Source organism: Triturus cristatus, chromosome 8 (genome assembly GCF_964204655.1).
Source record: "Triturus cristatus chromosome 8, aTriCri1.1, whole genome shotgun sequence".
Lineage (NCBI taxonomy): Eukaryota > Metazoa > Chordata > Amphibia > Caudata > Salamandridae > Triturus > Triturus cristatus.
In genome coordinates this window covers 1,114,822,616-1,114,849,770 of record NC_140591.1, presented here as the reverse complement: position 1 = coordinate 1,114,849,770, position 27,155 = coordinate 1,114,822,616, and the positions used below count along the sequence as shown (strand labels likewise).

The 27,155-nt window shown below is 47.1% G+C and overlaps 1 protein-coding gene across 2 annotated transcripts in view; it reads right to left on the bottom strand.

Moving 5' to 3' along the window:
- TPP2 (tripeptidyl peptidase 2) overlaps positions 1-27,155 on the bottom strand; it is a 398,345-nt gene that overhangs the window by 11,154 nt on the left and 360,036 nt on the right. For both annotated transcript variants that reach the window (XM_085622690.1, XM_085622691.1), the window contains one exon: positions 18,693-18,812. In XM_085622690.1, the coding sequence (XP_085478816.1) occupies positions 18,693-18,812 (120 nt within the window). The remainder of the gene's footprint in view (positions 1-18,692; positions 18,813-27,155) is intronic.

Genomic DNA, 27,155 nt, shown 5'->3' with positions numbered 1-27,155 from the left:
CGTTGTGCAGCCGACCTTTTGGTATTTTGGACTTTGTTGCCATGTTAAGGCTTTATGTGTTCCCTTTCTTCCCTATCCCCCTGCCCTACTGGAGATCACGACACTACGCACGCAATACTCAACCTATCTACACGGTGGGAGTGGCTTGCTGGACCCGGGGGACCCTTGGGATGGGGGCCGCGCCCTGGGGGGATGAGGGAGGCGCGCACGCACGTGACTGCTATGGCTAATGTACAAATATGCACCTGGAACATCAGGGGAATGCACACACCGGCTAGGCGTTATCATATCTATTCATACCTAAAGCGGCATAAAGTCAGCATAGCGCTACTCCAAGAAACCCATTTGAACGGAGCCGAGGTGCGGGCCCTACACCGTAGATGGCGGGGGCAATTGTATGCTACGGAATATTCCTCATTCGCCCGCGGAACAGATACGGGTCCGCCCTGGGACTCCGTGGGAGGCTACAGACACAGTGGTGGATCGGGAGGGCAGGTATACAGCTGCGCAGGGCAGACTAGATGGCCAGCCTGTTACACTAGTATCCCTCTATTCCCCAAACGTCGACCAGGGCGGCTTCCTGGCGCGGCTCTCAGCGACCATGGCAACTTGGCATGCAACCTCGTGGATAATAGGGGGTGACTACAACTGCACTTTAGACACCACACTGGACCGCTCCTCCCCACCCCCAGCTAACGCCTCTACAAGGGGAGCCACGAAGGCGCTATTGGAATGGGCCGCGCAATGGGATCTACATGACGTTTGGCGGCAGCGCAACCCGGGGACGCGGACATACTCCTACTACTCTGGCGCCCACGACCTCCATGTCCGCCTGGACCGATTCATGGCGTCCGCTGACCTCAAACCCCATGTGACAGACACACAATACATGGGCCGCACGCACTTGGACCATAACCCGCACTTCATGTCCATAGCCTGGGCCCGCCCGCGCCCCCCCGTGCCCACATGGCGCCTACAACCCGCGCTGTTGCTGGACGTGGCTTTCCGAGCTGCCTTACTCGAGCGCGCCGCGCAATATTTTGAGGATAATGCCGGCACGGCATCCAATCCACAGGTGGAGTGGGACGCCTTCAAGGTAGTGCTCCGAGGACACTGCCTGCACGCACAGGGGCATGTGCGGCACCAGCTGGAGAGGGACTTAACTAGGCTAGAATCGGACTTACTTACACGAGAGGAGGGGGCTGTGGATGGGGACGGAGACCCACTACACGAGGCCCGCACGGAACATGCGCGCCTCTTGGAGCGACTCCGAAATGTCAATTATGCCGCGCACTCGGCGAGAACACATCACCTGGGCGATAGACCAGGCAAACTATTAGCGTGGCTGATCTCACAGGACGCCCGCTCGACCCCGGTGACGGCCGTACAGAGAGAGGAGGGGGAACTGGTGTACACGCAACTTGGCATACATGACGCCTTTACTGCCCACTATGGCACGTTGTATCGCTCCCGCCTATCAGTCCCTTACTCCGATATAGCCGATTATCTTTCCCCCCTGCAAATGCCACAGCTGACCATTGCGCAGCAAGACGAGCTGGGAGCCCCGCTGGAGTCAGATGAGCTCCGAGAAGCCATCTTCCATCTATCTAATGGCAAAACCCCGGGCCCGGACGGACTACCGGCTGAGCTTTACAAGGTAGGCTCGGACATCCTCGTCCCGGAACTACTGCGAATGTACGCAGCGGCAGCGGAGGATGCTGCTTTACCCCCAACGTTAAATGAGGCCATACTGGTCTCTATTCTTAAACCTGGCAAGGATAGCACAAGGGTGGGCTCTTACCGCCCGCTGGCGCTGCAGAACACGGACTATAAAATCCTGGCTTCTGCGTTAGCCAGGAGGCTGGCCCCTCACGTACCCGCCCTGGTGCACCGAGACCAAAATGGATTTGTCCCAACACGCCACACTTCCAACAACATCCGCCGCCTCTTTCGGGTACAGGAATACGCCACGCAGCAGTGGCCAAGGGCGGGATGCCTGATACTGGACCTGGAGAAGGCCTTTGATTCAGTCGAGTGGCCGTATCTAAGGGCGGTCGTAGAGAAATATCGACTGGGGGGGGGGGGGGGATACAGTGCCATGATTGACCTACTTTATGGCAGACCGACAGTCCGAGTCCGCACGGGCCGTCTCCTCTCCGCTGCCATCCGGGTCCGCAGGGGCACCCGCCAGGGCTGCCCGCTGTCGCCATTGCTGTTTTCACTGGCCATGGAACCCCTGGCCGCGACTCTCAGGACGCACGGCTTGGAATGGGGAATTCCATTGGCGGATGGCCTACATGCGGTGTCTCTGTATGCAGACGACCTGCTGCTATACGTCAGGGACATAACTGCCATCCCTGCCTCCCTCGCTGATGTCTTCCGCACCTTTGAGGGGATGTCGGGCCTGAGAGTCAATTGGGCCAAGTCGGGAGCCTATCCCTTTAGCCCAGCGACGCCTGAATGCGACATCCGGCTGGGAGGGGACAGACTGCGGTGGCACCCCACCACCGTCCGCTACTTGGGGATAAGGATCTACAGAACCCCAGCAGACGTTCTGGAGGGGAACCTCCATCGAGCAATCGCTTCTGTCAGAGCGCAAATTGGCTTCTGGAACACACTACCCCTTAATGTGCCTAGTCAGGTGGCACTGACCAAGATGATAGTGCTGCCTCGCCTACTCTATTATTTTGCAAATATGCCCCTGTATGTTCCCACCAGGCTGTTTCGCGATCTAGAGGTGCTGCTGCGTGGCCTTATCTGGAACAAGGGGAGACCGCGAGTGGTGCTAGCTAAATTATACATGCCTACGGATTCCGGGGGCTTGGCAGTTCCCAATATGGAACTATACTACCTCGCGGCACAGATGCAATGGGTGGCGGGATGGCTGAGCGGCAAGCAGCTTGAGGACACTACTTCGCACGCGGCTGCCTGGACACGCACACAAATAAATACACTGTTCCACCCGATCACCCGCACGCCCTGCCCCTCCCAGGTCTACCTGGCGGTAGCGCGCAGATGTTTCCTGCGGTGCCTCCGCCTCACGCGCGCGACTAAGCCATACGCCCCGAGTTTGCCACTCCTGGGCATGCCTGGCCCGACGGGGCCGCTCACGGAGGCTCACTTGGCTGGATGGGAACAAGCGGGAGTGGACACGCTGAGCGATCTCTATGTAGATGGCGAATTACTTACGTTCGCCAACCTGGCTGAGGACACGGCTCTTCCGGCGGGACAGTTCCTCCTGCATGCCTCCCTTATGCGTACGCTCACGGCTTCATGGGGCGACATGGCGGTGGAACCCCCGCGCATACCTTCATCCAATATCTGCACGTTATGGGCAATGGCGCGCATGTCATACACTGGCTAGCACAGGCGCTGCAGGCGCACTCGCAGCCCTCCACATTGACACTGAGGGAGCGCTGGGCGACAGACAGGGGAAGAGACTGGACAGACAAGGAATGGGCAATGATACTGGCCGGCCCGACCAACATTCCACGCAACCCCCGCTTTAAAATTATACAGTACTACATACTGCAGCGTGCATACCTCACACCTGAAAAGATTAACAGATACTTCTTGCGGACAGATGCAACTTGCCAGCGGTGCTCGCTACCGGGAGCGGATCTCTTACACATGCTATGGCACTGTCCTGGTATACAGGCATACTGGGACAATGTACTGTCACTGCTTACGCGTGGTGCTGACGGACGGCTGCCGCGCGCATGGGACGCATGCATACTAGGGTTGTATAAGCGCACAAAAGATAACAAAGTGCAGGCACGCTTTTGGGACATGGGACTTATAACGGCCAAACGCCTGCTCACCAAGCATTAGAAGGCAGCAACCCCCCCACACATCAGACATTGGAAAGCCTCCTTTGTTAATTGGGCACAGGCGGAGAGCGCGGTGCTTCTTCGCGAGGAAACCGCAGGGCTCCGGAAGTTCCCCATCGCCCAGCTTTGGGACGACCTCCTCACGGCTTTTCAGGTGGCCTGCCAGGACCGAGGGATAACCTGAGCATATGGAGAGCACCGCTCCCTTGCTGGTTGGATAGCGATATCCCTCAGACCATGTCAGAGTTGGCTCCCGCCCCTCTCTGCTTGCCCCCTAGCGCCCCTAACTTTTGCCTTACAGGAGACTGCTGCCGGGACTCACTTGCGGTACAACCATAACGCGCGCGCAGGGATTGCTGCTGCTGCAGTCTGAAACAACGCGCACAGTACCCGGCTACGGGCCCAGCCGGGACGACATGATCACTCCACCCTACCCGGTCACTCCCTCCCAGACACAGAGGAGTGCCTTACACATAGAGAAGAAGGGTGCGGACACCGGCGCTACGGGCTCTCGGCCTTTCTGACGGCCCCTTCTCTCTCCCCCCCCCCCCTCCCCGGCCTGCTGCTTATCATGGACATTGCGCGGTCCCGCTATGCCCAAACCGGCAGTTGATGCCCCCTCCCACTCTAACGCAGAATGATCTCCTCTCCCCTCCTCCCACCTTACCCTTGACCCCGCCTGAGTTTACGACCCTACTGTTGACCCCCTCTATCGCAGCGCCCACTCAGGGAGCAGTTTGGTTATTGGTTAAGCTCCCTGACCGAATCCCTACCTAACCACGGATAACATATGATAGTGGCGTCGCCCGGCGCCCACGAAGCGCTACCCAACCTAGCGTGCCCTGAATGCTGCTGATGAGGCAGCGATAGCACACACTCTGCGCAGGGGATGGATACGCCCGGAAGGCGCGGAACGATTACACCCGGAGCGCACAGGGCTGCATATCAGGCGTACCCAGACACTTAGCGGCCTAAGGGGCACAATGCTGGAGGGACGGATGCGCGCCACGCAACACGCACATAGTCTTGAACTGCGAAGCCGCACACTGGGCTTGTCGGATATATGCGCTGACATGTATGTCACGGTGAGCTATACCGAAACCTCCTTGTCGCGCTCCAGCCTACACTATGAACATGACGCTGGTGCTAAGCTGCCCGGGGGCCTTGGCATTTGGGAGTGGCCACGGTGTCTTGAACGACCATCGCTGTGGGCTGGCACACAGCGCCATCCTCTGTTGTTAGCAATGCGCTTCAGACACACTGCAACAAAACACAGAAAAGCACCATGGGCCTACCTTCTCACAATGTACGCACGTGATTCCTATACAAATGTCCGCCTGCACATCGCCGCCGGACCTCCGGGTTGCCGGCTGAATGGCTGTGTCTTACCGCCTGGAAACATGTGTTTTCTTTTGTCTCACTGATCCGACACCTTGGCTGGTGAATGTACATTGTAGAATGATGTGACTGCGATTAATAAAGGTTTTTCAAAAAAAAAAAAAAATGAACACTCAAGCTGGTAATGAGTGTTGAGGCGTAAATTTTGATATGAGGGCTTGCATGGTGCTTTTTCGGACTGGGTTAGGATATGCTAGAGCTTTTGAAGTGTTTATTGTAGCTCCTAGATATTGTTGTGTTATGGACGGTTGGAGATGGGATTTGGAGAGGTTGACTGTGAATCCTAAATCGTGCAGCAACTGTATTGTGTTGTATGTGTGTTGAACACAGCTGCTGTGTGACTTGGCTTCTATGACCCGGTCGTCAAGGTAAGCGAAAACGTGAATATGTTGTCTTCGTAAGTGATGCGCCACTACTGCGAGGCACTTGGTGAAGACTCAGGATGCTGTGGTAACTCTGAATGGGAGGACTTTGAATTGGTAGTGTTGTCCTCTTATCACAAACCCGAGGTATTTCCTGTGAGCGGGGTGAATGAGAATGTGAAAGTATGCATTCTTTAAATCCAGAGTGGATAGAAAGTCGCCTTGTTGGAGTAGTGGGAGTACCTGTTGGAGAGCGACCATATGGAAATGGTCTCACTGAATGTATAGATTTAATGGTCTGAGGTCTAGTATTGATCTGACAGAGCCGTCCTTTTTTTGTATTAGAAAGTATAGTGAATACACTCCAGTGCCTTGCTGAGGCAAAGGGACTGGTTCTATTGCATGTTTTTGTAATAGGGAGAGAACCTCTTGTTTGAGAAGAGTGAGATGTTCTGAGGAAATTGGGCGTTCTCTGGGAGGAATGTTTGGTGGAGTACCAGCGAGTTCCAGGCAATAACCATGCTGGATAATTTGTTTTACCCACTTGTCTGTTGTAATGGAATTCCAGACAGGTAGGAACTGTGATAGTTGTCCTCCGACAGGAGTAGAATTGTCGGGGTAGCGGGGGGAAGTCACTGCCTGGTTGCAGGGGAAGTGCATGTGGAATTATTTTTGCCTCTTCCCCTATTGTGGTTTCCTCTATATCCTCCTCGATAGTACCCCTGGGAGGAGGAGGGCTGATTTTATTTTTTGTAATTAGAGGAGGTATTCTCTGATGACACTGTTTTGGAGCCACCCCTATAAAAGGAGCGTAGAGGGTAGTTGTAAGGCTTCCATAGATTTGGCAGTTTCTGTGTCTTTCTTCATTTTTTCTAATGAAGAGTCTACATTTGGTCCAAAAAGATGTTTGTCAAAGGGTTGGTTTAGTATAGCTGACTGAACCTCCTGTTTGAATCCGGAGATTCGAAGCCAAGCATGGCGGTGTAGCAAGATGCTGGTGTTAATGCCATGGGCTGTTGTGTCAGCGGCATCAAGTGCACATTTTATAGAGGTGTTTGTAATTCATTTACCCTCTTGGAAGAGGTGGTTAGCTTTACCCTTGTATTGATCTGGTAAATGCTGTATTAGCTTTTCCAGTTCACCATAATGTGCTCTGTCATAGCGTGCTAGAAGAGCTTGTGCATTGGCAATACGCCAACTATTAGCGGCTTGTGACGCAATTCGTTTGCCTGACGTGTCTATTAGCTTTGACTCCTTATCAGGAGGAGGTGCGTCGCCTGAGGCTTGTGAACTGGCTCGCTTGCGGGCATTAGATACAACAAGGGAGTCCAGGGAGACTTGATCTCTAATATAAACTGGGTCTGTAGGAGCAGCTTTATATTTTTTATCAACTCTTGGGGTAAGTATTCGTGCTCTAACTGGGTCCTTGAATACTTCATTAGTATGCTTTAGCATGCCTTTTTAACATTGGCAATGTATTGGTAGATTTTTGGGATGGAGCGAAAGTTTCCATGAGGAAATCCTCCTCTAATGGGTCAGTGTGTAATTCCACTCCATGATATAGAGCAGCGAATCCTATATTATCATTGGGTGGTGATGGTTTGGAGGGATATAGGTCCGGATCATTACTATTGTCTGGGTCTTTATCATAGTCGTTCCTTGGATCTGGGTCTTGTGGTATGGTGTGATGGTCATTATCCCCATCCCCGCCCCTGTCCCTATCTCCATCAGTATCATCATCTGTGTCATTATCCCCTTGTGGGTCAGGGGAGAAATTAGGTGGTGTTGAGTTATATGGAGATATTAGTAAGTTAAGATCAATAGGTGGCGGAGAGGGAGGTATGTAAGGGGGAGAGGGGTTAGTACCCATGTCCTTACTCCTTTTGGGAGGTATATGGGGTTCCTCTGAAATGTCCTGTTTTCTTTTCTTAGGAAGGGTTGCTACAAGATGTCCAGTTGTTGGATCAATATGCACTTTCTTTTGCTTGGGATCCATTGGTTCTTGTAAAGGAAGTTCTTTAGGTGGTAATTCATTCTCTTTGGGTGTTTCAGAGGGTGTTTTATGGGTATTTTGTTTTTTCGGTTCCGAATACTTTGGTGCGTGTTTATGCTCCGAAGGTTTGTGTAAAGGCTTGTCCTTTGTAAATTTCGGTTCCGAAGGTTTGTCTTTAGGTTTTGGATCTGAAGGCTTATCTTTGGGTTTCGGCTCCGAAGATTTGGGCTTAGTTATTGCCGGTTCCGAAATCTAAGGTTTATGAGATTTTGGGTCAGAGTCTTTCGGTGCCAAAGATGACTTTGGTGCTGGTATCGAAGCATGCTTGGATTTGGTTTTTGGTGCCGTAGATGGAGTTTCGGTACCATGGGGACGGCTCAATCCCGAGCCGGAGGCTTTGTCTTTTGGGTTTATAGCCGGGCCGGAGGGTGGGGCATCTGAACCATGTTTTTGGTGTTTCCCTAGGTCCGGAGGCGAAGGTAGTACCGGAGCCTTCATGTGTTATTGGTGACTTGGGGCTTGTTACTCACAGTTCGTTGACCTGGAGTGATGTGAGAGTCTTCCTCCATGTCGGAGTTGTCAGCTTCAGATACAGAGATTTCTTCCTCTTGTTCGGAGCTGTGTTGATGAGTCACCCTGTTCTCCGAAGATGTCCGGCACTGGGCTAGTGCCACGTCTCATCTTGTGACGTCGAGCCAGACGGTCACGAATCGTTTTCTTCGATCAGAATGATCGGCAGGCCTCGCAGCTACTTTCTTCGTGGTCCGTGGATAGGCAGAGATTACAAACCTCGTGTAGGTCTGTGTGTGTAAATGTAGCACCACACCCGGGGTATTTTTTAAATGGAGTCCGTTACATCGACTGCTGGCGTGGTCGGTGCGGGTAGGCCTTGCAGCCCGCGTCGAAGCTCTCAATCGAAGTTGCTGGATTTCAATGATGCGCGAAGGGGAAACCTGTGATCGAAACAATACCGTCGAGGGGAATGATTGCGTGTTGAAAAGGTTCGAAGACTATCCTGAACCGCAGCAATACACAGCCGAACCAGATGGCAGAAAAAAACTATCTGAAGATGGAATCGATGCCCATGTGCACTATCGTCCTAAGTTGGGGTCACCTACCTCATGACTACAAAGACTTCTTCCAGGACAAAAACAAACTGCAAACATCCGAGCCCAACACCAGATGGCGATCTATGCACAAGTATACAATCTACAGCTCATATGCCTCAAACACATTTTTTATTCTACACATTCAATATTTGGAAGACCGTATTTTCTCAACAGCTCATACAATAGACGTGATTTTTCAGCTTAGACATTTTGAAAGTTAAAGATTCAAACATCACTAATTATAGTTTTTACACTACCAATAACCAAGACAAGTTATTAATTCTCATACTGGCTCCTCGACCCAACTAACTGAAAACCCTCCAGTTATCTCCTACCTAAGCTCGGCTCCGCAGTAACAGACTTGTGCTTTTGAATGATTTGTCCAAGATTTATCACAGACAGGACCCTTCAGCAGTAGTATTTATTACTCTTATAAGTGGTGTATCTTTTACCTCTTTAAATCTCCATCTGCAAAAGTTTTAACAAAAACTTCTAGTCTCATGAAAGCAATTTGCTCAGAACAAGTTCTCACTATATACATTTCACTGACAAAACATTGATGAGGTTACAACTCATGGCACAACTTGGCCACTATCAATGTTTTGCTCCTGGTGGTCCCCCTTTTTTCCTCTGCAAATGGTAAAGCGGTCTGTGGTGTTTTCTTAAACCATGACCAATGAATTCTTAAGGTTTTTTTCAGGTCTGAATCTACTGGACCATAACTACTGGGTTTTTTGTTAAGTAAATTTCCATTTATTATGCAAAAGTTTGGCATAAAAGTGTTAAGCTGTTTTTGCTGCTGGCCCAAGCATGTTACTTATGGGAGATCAAATGGAAAAACACTATATCCAGACAACCAACTAAAATCACAACCAAAAAAACAAGAACATCTGTATGGAACTGCACAAAAATTGGCATACAAAACTAGGATGACTACAGTAAGCAATTGTCAAATTTGGCGCGGAATCATTAACAAGGGACCAAACATTTAGGCAAAGCAAAAATTTAATTTTTAACATAAGTGTGGCTGAATCATAACTACACAGTGGAGACTGCCACTTTATAATATATATATATTAAAAAGACCGTTTGTGTAGTTATGTTAAAGTTTTTCTACTAAAAAGGCATTTTTCGTTTCTTTATAACTGATGCTTTATAATGAATCTGGATAAAACATTAGAGTCCAAAAGCTTATCAGATATGGGTTTGGCAAGTCATGTTTCATGCAGATTCATCAGGTGAAGGCCCCCCCCCCCAAAAAAGGGGGGGGGGGGGGGGGGGGGGCAAAAAAAGTGACATTCCCATTTTAATTCACAAAGGATTCTTTGATCTCCATTACGGGGGGAAAAACGTTTAAACAGAAGTACAACTAATTTGGAATGAAAGAAAAACTTTACTTAAGGAAGCGCAGTAGTTTGAGAAAATTTGCAAATTATTTTTTGGATGGGCTCGAAAGGGTTAAAAGAAATTAGTTACTTACCTGTAACTCCAGTTCTACAACATTGGTATAGTTTATATATTTAGATGCTTGAATCATTCCCAGCATGATGAATGAGAATGATTCAAACATGTGACTACATAAAACTTCCAAAGTTGGAGAAGATGGAGATATCTGAACCATAAATTAGCGATTCCATGGAGGATTCCAATTAAAAAAATAAATGCATGCCATTGGATGATGAAGCATTTTCCCCCATTGCAGACAGTTAAATCTGCTAGCCCTGTGCACTACCGAAAAACATGCACAGCAGGGGTTACCCATCTGTGACGGTTTGGGTGCAGGGTCTGGCAACAGGCAAGGCCCTATGACAAATATCCACCGGGCGAGGCCAAGGCAGAGTACAATGGGGGTTGGCTGCAGGAAACTGTTGCATGTGGTATATGATTAAAAAAAAAAGATATCAAAACTTATGGTTAGTGTTGGTTATAACACCTCAGTGCAGGTTTAAAAATCCTTAGAAATTCATTTAGAAATGTAAAGCTTATAATATTTATACTAAAAGCACTACATAACTAATACTGAAATCGATCAATAGTTTTCATAATCATCTCTTTTATAGTGTTAAGGATAATTGGCTAGGTAATGTCATCTTTTCATCTTTAAGATTTACGACAATTGTAATTGCATCTACGACATCAAGGATTGGGTTATGAGCATTTAATTGGTGTGCAAGTTACGGTTTGCATGTTTGTTGTGCGAATTATGGACTGCGGTCTGATCATAACTTGAGAACTTCTATTAAAAAAAATGGATACGACTAGAAAAGAGAGAAGAAAGTGATGCACTCCAATGGAGTGCTGAAAGAAATCTAAAAATAGTAGTCTTGACACATCAGCACTGAAAGGGCACACCTTCCATTCATAATTCAAGAAACTATGCTCCAGGTGCAGGAGAAACAATATCGAATAAGACGCAACCCCAGATTACATTCGTTTTCATCTCTACTGATGACGGATGATATCCAGAAACAAGTGTCTAGAGATTTACAGCATTTGCCATAATGCTGAGGGGCTAACTGGGCTGAGAGGTAAAGCAGTGTCCTCCCCCACCCCTTTCTGTTTGAAAAGTCCCCCTTGATCCGAAGAGCTTGTGGAGATGCACCTGTGCTTCTGTGAGAGGTACTGAAACCTGAAAGAACTATGGCAGCCTGCTCAGCAACCCCAGATTACATTAGTTTTCATCTCTACTGATGACGGATGATATCCAGAAACACGTATCTAGAGATTTACAGCATTAACCTGCACCAACTTTGGTGTAATACTCCAGTAAATAGTCAAGTAAGCATGTACCATGAAATGCATTAACCATAATGATAAGGGGCGAACTGTGCTGGGAGGTATAGCAATGTGCTCCCACCCCTTTCTGTTTAAAAAGGCTCCCTTGAGCCATTGAGCTGACGAGCTTGTGGAGATGCACCTGTGTGCCTGTGAGAGGTACTGAGACCTAAAAGATATCCAGAAACACGTGTCTAGAGATTTACAGCACTAACCTGCACCAACTTTGGTGGACTACTCCAGTAAATAGTCAGGTAAGCATGTACCATGTACTGCATTTACCATAATGCTAAGGGGGGAACTGTGCTGGGAGGTAAAGCAGTGTGCTCCCACCCCTTTCTGTACACAGAACCGCTTGCTCAGGTGGTAGTGAATGGCCATGTGTCCACCACATTTGCCCTGTGTCGTGGGACAAGACAGGGCTGCCCAATATCTCCTTTTATATTCGCTTTAGTCCTCGAGCCTCTTGCCTGCTGGATACGTGGAGACTCAGTGATAAGAGGACTGAATTGGGCAAATGAATGGGAGTACAGAATCTCGCTCTATGCGGACGACATTCTACTTTATGTCGCCTCCCCTGCCGCCTCCATAGTAGAATCTTTCAAATCTGTTCTAATCATGGCAAATATTCGGGATCTATAATAAATTGATCCAAGTCAGTTATGTATTTACTTTATGGGCCAGCGCCAGCCCTCCTGGCCACCTGTGAAGCCATAGTAGTTGAAGGGTTTTGATACCTAGGGGTCTATGCAACTGGGGATCCATTGCTTTCTTATGAACGAAACCTTCTGGGTCCCCTGACCCGTCTGGGGAGTGATGTCCGCCATTGGTGAACGCTGCCTGTGTCGCTATTGGGGCACGCTGCACCCTACAAAATGATGTCTCTCCACCGGCTCCTCTATGCATTGCAGAATACCCCATATGGCGTGCCTGATGCATATTTTAAATCAATTGAAAGCGAATTCAGGAATTTACTCTGGGATGGAAAGCCTCCATGTATAGCAGGGCCTAAACTGGCTCGAGGGTGGTACGATGGAGGAATTGCCCTACCGGACATTTGTAGCTATTATTGGGCCGCACACCTGGCTGCCATAAACAGATGGGTGTTTGGATCACAACAAGACCCAGCATGTCGGACGGATTAATGGCTGATGGGCCACGTAGGGTATAGAGAGGCAGTATACACAAAAGTGCGGGGACAACAGCTTACCGGACCCACTACTCTCACAGTAGCCATATGGCACACTACCACTACAAAACTCGGTTGGGAGGAAAAATGGACGCAAATGATGCCCCTGTGGCATGCTGCCATACTGGGCAATTTAAGAAAATGCAGTAGGTTTGATAAATGGGACATCATCGGAATATCGTGAGTTAGCTAGTTATTAAAGAAGGGGAAAATATTGACATTTACAGAATTGCAAAAAGAGTATAAACTATCCACAGGAGAAACCTTTTGATGTTTACAAATACGCCATGCATTACGAGAAGCAACAAAAGCAATGGAGGGGATCCCGGAGTCCACCCCAATTGAGGACAGATTACTAGCAGTCCCCATGGAGAGTAAAGCAATTTCACTCACATATCGGAAAATAATCAACACCACACCAGACCCTCTGATACACCTGCATAAACAATGGCAGACTGACTTGAGTGACTTAGAGGAAGAAGACTGGCGGGATGCGCTGTCCTCCCCGCGCAAGGTGGCCATACTGTCACAAATGCGACTGGTACAACTGAAAGTACTACACCAAGCACATTTCACATGCACGACATGGGTTAAAATACGTCGTAGGAATTCTACGGACTGTCGAAGGAGATGTGGGGAGGAGGGTACGTTCTACAACACAATCTGGGAGTCTAGCGATAGAGAGTTTCTGGGAAAAGGTCAATCGAGTAGTAAGTAAAGAAAGTGGGACTGCCCTAGCACTTCTCCCCTAAGATCTGCCGCCTCAATATCAGGGACGCTACTGATTATAACTGCATGGACCAACTGTGGGCAGCCAATGGTTTCATAATAGCGAAGCGTAATATCGCCCGTAAATGGGGTGTCCCAGACCCACCGACATCGGTAGAATGGGAACACGATGTTGGCTGGTGTATGCTGGCGGAACAAGCAGTCTACACGAATAGAGGTTGCCCCAAAAAATGAGACAAGATATGGGGGAAATGGAATACGCATAGAAGTAATATCTGCACATTCCCCTCGGATCAAAGACATGGACCGACTATGCTACACATGATAAGTTTACAGGGGTAGGGGGAGGAGGAGGGAGAGAGGGAGGGACCGATATTTGGGAAGCTAGTGCTGGATTGTAATCTTTTATTTCTGATCAGATGTGATGCACATGGTTGCATTGTGTGATGTTATTTCCTAAGTTTGCAAAATAAAAAGATTTTTTTTTTTTTAAATTTAAAAACAATTACCAGCCGCCAGCAACAAACTTATTCTACTGCAGCCTGAAATGATTTAAAGATTCAGATGATGACTTTGACCTGTGGTTTCTTTTTTGTTGTGGAGGTAAGATATAGATACAAGAACTACATCTAGATAGATTCCTTATGGAAGGTGAAACACTGCTTTGTGTCCCTTCTGAAATGTTCAATTGTTCTTTTGGATATGTGGGGGTTCCCAGACACACCATTTTAAAGGCAGACATGGTATTGTAAACTTCACACTGGTCTTTAAAGGGCGCAGAGGCAGTTTAAAAAAAAAAAAACTGTTGTTTGAACTTACTTTTCAGCTCCAGGAATCATCCATACTGTGGCATGTAGCACTATCCTGAGTAGATGAACCACAAGCACCACGTTTACAACATGCCAGATGTGAAAGAAGCAATGCTTTCTGACTTAAGGTCTGATGCTAGAAGACAGTGGAGGACCATTTTCAGGAAAAACATCTGAAAGTTGGCCACCTGAAACAGGGCCTTCATATGACGACCCCATCTCAGCATTGAACCAAAACTAAAATCCTAATTAATTTAGCAGGATGGCAAGCACTGGTACTAAACCTTCCAAACTCATCCTCTGTCTAAGAATGAACCAGAAGTTTACAAAGATAACCTTATATAAGGTAAGGACCTTGTTTTGGTGGATCCAACTGTAGGGAAGATGGGGACAGAGGGTTAGGGAGACATTTCAGTTTTCAATATCATCATTCATTACCATTGATGTTTGATGTCCTAGATTGACTACAGCAGCGTATACAATTGTGTAACATCAGATATTATCCATACAGGGATCAACAGAGATGCAAAGTCCATACAGCAGTGCTCTCAGAAGCTCAAGATAGAGATTTCACCACGTGAGGCCCAAGACGGCTGCCTGGAACACTTCACATGAAAATTTGACATTATAGGATTTTACAAGCCCAGTGCTCACCCTCAGAAGGCAATTTGAAAGGAAGGAGAAGAGCCAGCTCAGGGCACTGCCACTGAAAACCATTCAGGCTCTCAAGATGTACAGTCTTTTTCAAAGTTAAATGAGCACTCATTACAAATAATTTCCGTTACACCAGCGTAATCATGCATAAGTTTGTGTAATGCAAAATTCCTGAAATTATGCTACAATGCCACTCTGCATAAGTGTGCACCATTGCAACAACAATTTAGAGAGAGTGCACAGGAACAACACAGCGACGAGAACGCAAGAGGCTGCTAATTGCGGCACTTGAATTTTCTGCGCACTTTTAAGGTGAAATGTATACTTGCGTCCAAAATTGACACAAGGACAGGTTTTGAGCTAAAATGAGGTCCCAATGCAGATTTTCATTTCGCATAATTTTGCTGAAATTGGGTGTAATTAGGAAAATGCAAATGATGTGAAATTCGCAAACCCCTTATTAACAATATAATTCAACTTGACACTGCTAACTTTTAACAGCTTTTCACAGAACCTACAGACCAAGTGAAACCATCCGTTGTAGGCTGGTCAGAGATCTTCCTTTGTGAAAAGTATATAAGAGCTCTTAACATCTACCACTGGTAAAACAAGTTAGTTGGTGCTTCTACAGCAATAACACCACTTGCAAAGAAATGGACTGGTTAGAAAATTCAAAACAAAATTTAAGGCAAAAGAGCAGGAGGGGATCGTAAATATAGATTAGTGAATACGACTCATAACTCAAAGAGCGCAAAGCAGTAAAAGTAAATCAATGTCTAGTTAAATACTTATTTTTATAATAAAAAGGATTTTAGTTTCAACTCTATGCATTCAAAGAAAGATTACGATATTCATAAGTAATAACACAATTCCCCTTGAGGTCAGGCTCTAGTGTTTCACTGGCAAATCCCTGTTCCACTGTCTCTTCGTAATGTGGTAGGGGTTATTCCCTGTTTACCAATGGCTTCATCCAGGGAATGCTCACTAGTAGGCCTTAACTCATGAGTCCATTCCGACTCTTAGAAAACAGTTAAAAGTGTCTTTGGTGCCACAACGCCTATAGCAGGAAGTTCACCTCGGGACTGGTAGGCCGTAGTTAGTATTATCTGCTCCAGCAGTGAGGAAGCGTGTGCTTCAGTATATGCCACATTCACAAGCACTAGCAAGGCTCCAGACCTGCTCAGTGAGTTGGTCTGCATGCTGGAGGTGTTTCAGCACTCGGAAAGCACAGGCTCTCCTGGAGCTTGCGTGTCCGGCTCCAGCAGTGATCGGAGGGACTTGATGTTTCTCCTGCATGGTAAGTTAGGATCTCCAACAGGGAAGAGGGGTTGATTCTGATGCTCCCAATCTGTGTCCCAGTGATGTGGCGAATCACTCATGACATTCTCTTCAGTCCACGGGGCAGATTGGGCACAATCTTCAAAGCTTCTTTTGACCCACGGGTTACATGACTTGGTAGATGGGGTTCCTGCAACAATGCTGTGCAGGATTTACTCTACCCACACATCACTCAGCTCATAGCTTTCTTCATAGCAAACCTCTCCTGCCATAAATGGGTCACCGACATGGATATGCCCACAGGCAAAGACCCGATCAGTGCAGCAGCTGTCTCCTCCCAGCTCGCACCGGGGGTCCTCTTGACAGGCTTCCCCACTGGACCTCGCTCCCTCCAACGCTCTGGTCTTCCTCACATGGAACACTGGTCTTGGCAAACAGGCTGGTGCTCCAGAGCAGATGGCCTTGGTTTCCCTGGGTGATGCCCCCTAACCCAGTAGGAAGATTAGCAGGCCTTGGCCTCGACTTCTGGCCACAAGCAAATATGTTGCAGAGCTTCCCCTCCTCAAATAGCCAGTCTGGCTACTTGGTAGATCCCAATTTTTGGAGTCTCCTTATAGTTCATTTCAAGACACCAAATGAGATTTAGGGTCTGGGTCTTTGAAGTTTTATGTTGAGCTTCTGCTTCTTTTGAAGTGCACACTTCTCTAGTTTTTCCTCTTGAACGGCCGTCTGTAACAGCAGGAGAGACTCTGAAGCTCAGTCCCATAACAGGCGATGGAAGTGACTAGAGTTCACACCTGGATGTCAGCCACAGTGATCTATGCATCGAAAGTTTAATGACGGACTCACAGCCTACTATTTATGATTCCCTTATCAGCCCAAAGTCCTTCCTTAGATGTGTCCAGGCACCTTTCTTGCGATCTCTCACTGAATCAAAGAGCACCCTTTGAAGAGAACAGGGGGGGGGGGGTCTCTCTTTCCCTTCTCCATTGTGTCCGCACCCAGCTCACAAGTATGAAGCAATTCACAAATCTGTCTGTGGGGATTCCTCTACCTCTCTATGTCTTTACCACGCAGGCCTCGGCTTCCCATAAGGGACCATTACAGGCACACTTGCATTCAGTGCCGTACAGTGTGTGTGCTACATGCATATACTGTTACCTCCATGTATTGTGCCACCCCGGGCACATATACATTCAACACACATTCACTCTACATGCACTGTTCAGTATTGTTGTATGGTCACTTGCAGGCACACATATTCACCTTGCAAGCACTGCACAACACTACACCATTCATGTATTGCATGTGTCGCAGGAACAAACCCAGTACATGTACTCACCATACACTACATCTCTCATGTAAGATTCTCGCAGATACTTATACACCCAATACAGGCACTCAGTGCATAGTACTGCTCTAATCCTGTTCAATACCCTTCAAAGGCACACATACAACCAGTGCAGATTCACCACCAGTGTACAGCTAACTGAAGTAGCCAAAGGTGAGTTAAGCACACAGCAGTGGAACATTAAAAAGGTGAGGAAGCCTGCCCTGGCACAGGTTAAAAAGGACTTGTTCAATCCTACTGATCACTACATGGTATGCTGTCACCACTGTGCGCATACTGCTTAACTCCTGGTGAAGGAAGAAGCCTTCACCCTCTGTGAAGGTAGTGCTTTGGACGTCCATCTCGGTCCAACATGATTGCAATTCCTGAGACAGGCCTATGTCATGGCACATAAGCATGACAGTGTTTGTCTATGACAACACAAAATCAGCATTTGAGATTCAGACAACAGTACAGTTGGGCACTAAGGGCAGGGGGTCGCATTAATTTCCATACAGAGGACTTTTCTGTCCAAACAGGGTCAAATGGTGGACTAATATAGCCATATACTTGAAACTCCCAAGTAAGAGCTGGTGTACGAAGAGAACAATCTTAAATGCATGAAGAACTGAACTACAGCTTATGTATATTATGAAGGACCACTTGGAAATCCACAATGCTTTCAGATTCAGGGACAGGATTAAATAAGAACTATCCTCTTAAAAGATCAAATAAATCTACTAAATAAAATTGCTGTCCCTGAAGAAATAGCTTATTAATACCAACCTAAAACATTTAGTCAGGAAAGCATACACTAAGTATATATTTATTGTTTGATTTGTTAAATCATTACAATCCACATGTAAACAAAGCGTAGAAAAACATTAAAAGATTTTTTTTTTTAGCTAGGATCCACCCATCATTCTCAGTTAAAATAGGGCAATAAAGTAATTGATATAAAATGTATTCTAATACAAGGTAACCATAGTTTACGTAAAACCGCTTGGCACCACAATATCATTAACCCCTTCGGTGCTCATGACGGAATGGTTCCGTCATGACCCACGGTTGAGCTGTGCTCATGACGGAACCATTCCGTCATGAGCACACCCGCGCAAGATTCCGTCAGCACAGCGGCGGAATCTGCGCAGCATCGAAGGGGTTAAAAGACAGTTAATAATAATAAAAAAGAAAAATAAACAAACTACTATGAGACTTACAGGAGGTTTTACATACCTGTATACAATTTTTCCAGTTTTCCTTAGTTGGCTTCTCTTCTGCGAGTTTTGTTGCAAACTTGAGGCCTCTACCGTACATTTTATTTACCAATGCATGCTTGTATGCAAATGGCAACACCTAAAGGTTGGTGAGAGAATACACACATCATTTACGGTTTACTTCAGCAAACATACTCATTTGACCGGTACTGCTAAAACTTAAGAAGGGGAAATACAATGGAAGGGTTAACGGGACTTCAATCACTTTAAATCACGTGCTGAACGTAGTGCAGAATGGATAAAATAATTATTAAACTAGATATAAACGAGAAATTGAGAGGAATAAAACGAGAAAGTTATTGAACAATGAAAACACATCAATATTTCTATAATGATCAAATTAAAGCCAAGTTACTAATTGAGAGATTCCTCATAAATGGACGTGGCCCAGATAGAAGGATGAATTTTTGGCACAACTGGCTTGAAGAAATAAAATCAAAAATCGGACATAAAACTTGATAATCTTTACTGTATGGAAAAAATATGGTATTCACAAAAGTAAAAAAAGCCTTGGAACGCTTATCTAAAGTGGGTACGACCAGGCATGCACAGCTGTGGGTAAAAAAAAAAATGGAATTCGTTCATTAAAGAAACAAACAGTGAATACTTTTATTTTAATTGTGTTTCATCTCAAGCTCCTGTGAGGATGTACTTCGAAATGTAGGGATAAATAAGAAAACAGTGCATTGCTGTAACTAATCAGCTTTTATACGTTGTTAAAGTTAGAACCAGGTTGTCACCAGAAGTGGAATATGACTAACACATGAACATGAATGACATTTTAATTGTTTTTTATGATCATTAACAAAAACAAGCGTTAACCTTTACAACTAAATAAGAGGCACTTTTCTATTCAGGGCAATGTTTTACGTCACTGAGAACCAGAGCTTTTACAGACTGTAACCAAACGAATTGTGAAATAAATAAGAAAGCAGAAGGTTGTGGCTTTAACAATTTACTTGATTCAACAAGCAAGAAAGTTTCCCGGGCTAGTTTTTAAATCACTAACAAAGTCATATTGCTATTAGTGCCTCCCCAATGGAAAAATGTGAAAACATCAATTTGATTTAAAGGCAAGCACTACCACAGTGGGAAGCCATATGTGTGGAATTCTAATAGACAACTAAAGACCTGAGACAAGAATGTTTGAGAGCCATCAAGAAGTAAATGACACTTGTAATTCTTAGATCCTGCCTCCAAATGGCCATTGGTGGGCCTGAAACGCCAGACTAGGAAGGCATGGAGGCTGCGGCAGGGGGTGGGGGCTCTGGTCCACATGCTGACTCCCTGACCCAAGAGGATGCTGGGTCCCATGTCCGCGGCCACGTAGAGGCTGGTCAGTTTGCGTGACTGTGGCTGGGCAGGACGTGGCTGGGCACCCCTTCAGCAGCCACGAAATGCAGACTGAGGTGGATCTGCCCGTAGCTCGAGAATCCTTGAAGCACTCAACTTCTGCCATCAAAGGGCATGTCCATCAAGGAAGACTGGATATCCCCTTAGAAATCAGAAGTCCTCAACCAGGCGTAGGGTCTAACAGCTACAGACGTGGCAATCTTTCTTCCCAGGGAGTCTGTGGTATCCAGTCCACATCGTATGGTGAATTGGGCTGCGTCTCTCCAGTCTGCAAATGCTGGAGAGAGAATGTCCCAGGCCTCCTTTGGGCACTGAGGCAGCACTTGCACGACCATATCTCAGATAGTATGGGAGTATCAGCCGAAGAAGCATGCAGTATTCACCGACCGCAATGCCAAGCTTGAGGAAGAGAACATCATCTTCCCAAGATGATCCAGCTTCCTGGATTCCCTATCTTGGGGCACAGAAGGGAATGCACCGGTTGATGAGGAGGCTTGGACTACCAAGCTCTCAGGGAAGGGGTGTTTGGTCAGGAATGCTGGTTCGGACCGAGAGGGGTGGCGGCGGTGGGCAATCGTCCTTTCCACAGGAGCCCCAGCGGTGGGCTTGGACAAAGTGCACAAAATGACATCCGTAAGGGCTTTGTTTAACGGCAAGAGGGGTTTGGATGTGGAAGCCACTGTCACAAGCACCTCTGTCAGGAGGACCTTGTCTGCCCTACTCACCACCACAGCATAGGAATCTCCCTCCTCCGTAGCCACGGTAGGGGGGGAAAAAGCAGGCCAGTATCAGGGGCTGTGTCCTCAGCACTGGCATCACCCAGGTCCATTCTCCAGTCTGGTTCCTCAAACTGGTCAGTTAAAGGGTGCAGCGCCCCTCGCAGGGCCTTTGCCTAGAGTGGCATAGTAGGTGAAAAATGATGGACTGGAGTGTGGCCAGAGACTAATTCAAGCATTCCATCCAGCACCTTGTTACTGTTCACCAATCAAAGAGCCATCTTTAGTGTCCTCCTCTAAACCATTGAATGTGAGGACTAATCTCCACGTAGTAGCGTTACAAATTTTAGAAAGGGGAACGTTTCTCAAACCAAGCAACTGTAGCTGCTTCACCTCTCGAAGAATGTACTTTCAGTCTACAAGGTAAGGGCTTGCTACCCTTTTAATAAAAGTATACTACGCAGAACCCTATCCATCTAGCAGTTTATTTAGTAGACACCATCCACGTACTGATAGCGCCATAATTGACAAGTGTAGATTAGAATACGTCTTTGGTTCTTTCTAACTAAAACTTTAACACTCTTCTTACATATAGTAAGTGTATTGCTCCTTCTGCTGGGGTGGGGCTGCTCAAAAACACACTGGGATAAACCAATATGAAAAACAAGAGAAAACTCTTGAAAAAAGAAAATATGCAAGTGTGTTCTAAAAACTACCCGATTGTAATCGACAGTATACACTTTAACAGAGGATGCAGCGGACAGCTCACTGACCCTGATCCTTCAACCAGAAGTGATTGCAACCAGAAAGGAAAATGCTACTTACCAGTATGCATCTGTTCTTGGCATGTAGAGCTGCAGATTCACACACTGTGCATAGATCGCCATCTGGTGTTGGACCCAGATGTTTGCACTTTGTTGTTGTCTTGGAAAAGTCTTTGGAAGTCACGAGATAGGTGGCTCCTCCTTTGGACAACAGTGCGCATGGGCATCGACTCCATCGTCAGATTGTTTTTTCGCCAAGAAGGGAAATGATGGAGTTTTGTGAGAAACAGAAATAGATGTCCATGTATGTTGTTTCTAAATAAGATAGTACTGGAACAGATAAAGGTAGCCAGGGAGGTGGGTGGGGGTGTGTGAATCTGCAGCTCTACATGCCAAGAACAGATGCATACTGGTAAGTAGCATTTTCCGTTTGAGGCATATGAGCTGCAGATCACACACTGTGCATATATTGCATAGCAGTACTCCTACTTAGCGGCGACCACCAGTATCTGTTGCAGTAGTTTGAAATAGCGTTTTAAGTACAGCTTGGTCCACACTAGCTTGTTGTTTTGCCTGCACATCTACACAATAGTGTTTTGTGAATGTGTGTGGTGTAGACCATGTAGCTGGTTTGCAAATGTCATCTAAGGGAATGTTCCCTAAAAATGTCATTGAAGCCCTTATCTTTCGGGTAGAGTGGGCTTTCGGGGGAATAGATAGTGTCCGTTTTGCTTTGTGATAGCAAATTTGTATACATTTGACAATCCACCCTGCAATCCCAGACTCTGATATGGGATTGCCTTTATGTGGTGGTGAGAAGGATACAAAAAGTTGTTTTGTTTTGCGAAAAGGTTTTGTTCTGTCAATATAGTAAAGGAGTGCTCTTTTTACGTCTAGTGTATGAAGAACTCTTTCTGCTACTGTTTGTGGTTGCAAGAAAAACACTGGCAACTCAACAGATTGGTTGAGGTGGAAGGGAGAGATAACTTTAGGAAGGAATTTGGGATTTGTCCTGAGAACCACTTTGTTATGATGGAGTTGTAAAAATGGTTCTTGAATAGTTAGTGCCTGTTGCTCACTGACTTCTAAGAGATGTAAAAGCTACAAGGAAAGCAACTTTCCACGTAAGAAATTGTAGCTCGCATTTATGTAGAGGTTCGAATGGCGGACCCATTAATCTTGTGAGGACGATGTTTAAATTCCACACTGGGGAGGGAGGTACTCTGGGAGGAATTATTCTTTTGAGGCCTTCCATAAATGCCTTCATGGCAGGCACCCTGAACAATGACAGATGTTGTCTATTTTGTAGGTAAGATGCAATGGCAGCGAGATGTAATCTAATTGATGTGTATGCCAGATTACATCTTTGACGATGCAGCAGGTAACACATGATGTGCTGAGTGGAGGCATCTAGAGGATTGATGCGGTTATTGTTACAGTATATAACAAATCTCTTCCACTTGGCTGCATAGCAGGCTCTAGTGGTGGGGCGCCTAGCTTCTTTGATAACGTTCATACAATCAGGTGGAAGATTGAGATAACCAATTCTAGGACTTCAGGAGCCAGATCGCCAAGTTGAGCTGTGCTGGATCTGGGTGTCTGATCTCTCCATGGTTCTGTGTTAAGAACTGTGGGGAGAGGTGCAGTTTTTGGTGCGGGACTACTGATAGTTCCAGCAATGTTGTGTACCAGGGTTGTATGGCCCATGTTGGAGCAACTAGGATCAGTGTTAGCGACTGTTGTTGCAGCTTGCGCACCACTAATGGAATGAGTGGGAGAGGTGGAAAAGCATAGGCAAATCTGCCAGACCAATTCATCCATATGGCATTGCCTTTGGACAATGGGTGTGGATATCTGGCGGCGAAGCTTAGGCATTTTGTTTTGTAATGTGTGGCGAAGAGATCTATCTCTGGCTGCCCCCACATTTGGAAAAACGGTTGAAGAACTTGTGGATGAAGTTCCCACTCGTGAATCTGTTGTGTCTGCCGACTTAACAGATCTGCCATGTGATTTTGAATTCCTGCGAGATGTTGGGCTAACAGGAATATGTTTTGAGGAATGGCCCATCTCCATATGCTCTGTGCTAATTGAGAGAGCTGGAGAGAGTGCGTCCCCCCTGTTTTTGTAAATAGTACATTGCTGTCATATTGTCCGTGCGGACTAAGACAGCTTTGCCCGATATCTGTTTCTGGAATGATTTTAACGCCAGAAAGATTGCTAGTAACTCCAAATGGTTGATGTGGATTAGCCTTTGCTGAGGTGTCCACGTGCCCTGTATGGTGTGATGAAGTAGATGAGCTCCCCGGCCGGTGAGCTATGCGTCTGCTGTTAGCACAATCTGTGGAACCGGCTCTATGAACAGTCGCCCTTTGGAAAGGTTTTGGGTGTTCCACCACTGCAGAGAGCGATGTGTGCAGCCGTCCACAAACACCAGATCTGTTAGCTGACCTTGAGCTTGGTTTCACTGACGTGCCAAGCATTCTTGTAAGGGGCGCATCTGGAGTCTTGCATGAGGTACTATGAATATGCAAAAGGCCATCATCCCTATAAGTTGCATGAACACTCGAGCTGGAAGTAAGTGTTGCGGCTGGAATCTTGTTATAAGGGCTTTCATCCTTGCTATCCTGGCTGGACAGGGATAAGCAAGGCCCTATGAGGTGTTTATTGTGGCACCCAGATATTGTTGGGTGTGGGATGGTTGGAGGTGAGACTTTGCGAGGTTTATGGTAAAGCCTAAATCGTGAAGTAGTTGGATTGTGGCGTGTGTGTAATTTACACACTGGGTATGTGACTTGGCTTTTATGAGCCAGTCGTCCAAATATGGGAAGACACGATTTTTTTGTCTTCTTAGGTGGGCTGCCACCACTGCCAGACATTTTGTGAAGACCCTGGGTGCTGTGGTGACCCCGAATGGGAGAACCATGAACTGGTAATGCTGTCCGTCCACCACAAACCGAAGATATTTCCTGTGAGCAGGGTGAATGGGAATGTGGAAGTAGGCGTCCTTGAGATCTAATGTGGCAAGGATGTTGCCTTGTTTGAGTAGCGGGAGGACGTGTTGAAGAATGACCATGTGGAAATGGTCTGATTGTATGTAGAGGTTTAATGGTCGAAGGTCCAAGATGGGTTTCAGGGTTCCGTCCTTCTTTGGAATGAGGAAGTACAGGGAGTAAATCCCTGTGTTTTGGTGATGAAGGGGAACTGGTTCTATGGCATGTTTTTCTAGGAGGGAAAGTACCTCTTGTTTTTAGAAGCGTTAAGTGCTCTATGGACATTGGACGCTGTTTGGGTGGTATGTTTGGGGGAGATGAAGTGAGCTCTAGGCAATAACCTGATTGGATGATTTGTCTCACCCACCTGTCTGTGGTGATGTTGTTCCAGATAGGTAGGAATTGTAGTAGTCTTCCGCCGACCGGAGTAGAGTGGTCCGGGGGGAGTGGAGGGAAGTCATTGTTTAGGGGTGGAGGTGGTACGAGTGTCTGTAGTTTTGCCTCTACCCTTATTGTTATTGCCCCTGTAGCCTCCTCTGTAATAGCCTCGGTTAGATGAGGTCTGGGTGGGACTCTTGTGGGGAGTGGAGGGGTTATCAGTTGTGAAACCTCGAGAGGCACCTCTATAAGAGGAGAGACGACAGGAACTTCTGGGAGCTTGCGATTTCAAAGCTCCCATTGATTTGGCAGTGTTGGTGTCCTCCTTCATCTTCTCTAAAGCTGAATCTACAGTGGGGCCAAATAAGTGTTCCTGGTCAAATGGTTGATTTAATATGGTGGTTTGAACCTCGGATCTGAAGCCGGAAATCCGTAGCCAGGCATGTTTGGGTAAAAGGACACTGGTATTAATAGCCCGGGATGCTGTGTCTGCAGCATCCAGAGCACAACCAATGGAGGTATTGGTTATGAGCTTGCCTTCCTGGATAAGATCATTAGCTAATGTTTTGTATTGATCTGGAAGGTGTTGTAGTAGGGTCTCTAGCTCGTCGTAGTGTGTCCTATCATATCAAGCAAGCAAAGCCTGTGTGTTAGCAATCCTCCATATGTTGGCTGCTTGGGACGCCGTTCTTTTACCAGATGAGTCTAGCAGTTTTGACTCTTTATCAGGAGGTGGGGCATCTCCTGTGGTTTGTGAATTAGCCCTTTTCCTGGCGTTGGAGACCACTAAGGAATCTAAGGGTACTTGTCCTTTAATATAAATAGGATCAGCTGGAGCAGCTTTGTACTTTTTTTCTACCCTGGGGTTAATGACTCTGGCCCTTACAGGGTCCTTAAACACTTCAGGAGCGTGTTTTATTACCCCTTTTAACATTGGGAGAATGGCAGTGGACCTTTGGGATGGTGCGAAAGTGTCCATGAATAAATCTTCCTCTACATGGTCTGTGTGAGTTCACCCCGTGATATTCTGCTGCCCTGTGTATAAGCTGAGCGAACCCTATAGTGTCCTCAGGAGGGGATGGCCTAGATGGGTAGATGTCGTCCTGAGGTGTGTCTGGGACATCTGGTGTATCATAATCCTCCCATGAGTCTTTTGGGGTACCAGGAAGACTGGGTTCCCCTAAGGGTTGATCATCCCCTAGGTCTTCAGAGGTGTCATCATCATCTGGAGGTGGAGGAGATGGTGAGGGGGGTGAAAATGGGATAGGAGAGTGGTGTGGAGGGGGAGGTGGAGAAGGAATCCTTAAAGGAGAAACTGCAATGTCTTCTTTTTAAAGGAAGTGGAGCTGGTACAGGTTTGTCCATTTTCCCTTTCTTTGAAGGGCTAAGGATGAGTTGACCTGTTTTAGGGTCTTTTTGAAGTGTTTTTTGTGTTGGATCCGGTCGAAAAAGCTCCTCCTCTGATGTATTTTCCCTCGGCGCTGATTTTTTCTGGTCCGATTGAGTGTCAGAGGTTTTGGTGTCGTTTTGTGCTCTTCAGGCCTGGAATCGGGAGTTCTTTTCGATTCCGGTATGGGCTTCGGTACCGGTTGTTTTTGATACATAGACAGAGCACCAGTGGTGATGGGAATCGAGAGTTTGTCGGCTCCGAGGATTTCCTGGGCTTTGAAGGCTGAGCGCCCGAAGTTTTCGGAACCGGGTGTTTGCTCGGTTCTGACGATTTTTCGGAGCCGGGGCATCCGTACCGGTGGACTTTGGCGCCGAAGGCGTAGATGTGGAACTAGGCGTTGGTGTTGAGGAGGATAGTGGTTTGTGTTTTGGTGCCGGGGATGGAGTTTCGGCGCCAACAGCAGGCTGGCGCGATCCCGAGTGGCCTGAAGGCTTTTGTATATGCTTCTTTGCCGAGCCCGAAGGCGGGCGTGAGAAGTTCTGTCCCGGTGGGCACCTAGGCCCAAAGGTGAAGGTGTGACCGAAGCCTTTTTGAAAGTGGGGGGTGGGGAGGGGTCGACGTCAGTACTTACGACCCTCTGCCCCGGAGTGATGTCTTCGACGTCAGAGTCGTCAGCTTCGGAGGAGCTGATGGTGCTTTGTTGGATCTGCTCCTGCTCCGGTACATTGATGCCTTCCTGGAAGATGTCGTCGGGAATGGATGTCGATGATCGAGCCATGGTTCTTCGAGCTCGACGATCCCGAATCGTCTTCTTGGAGCGGAAAGAGGCAC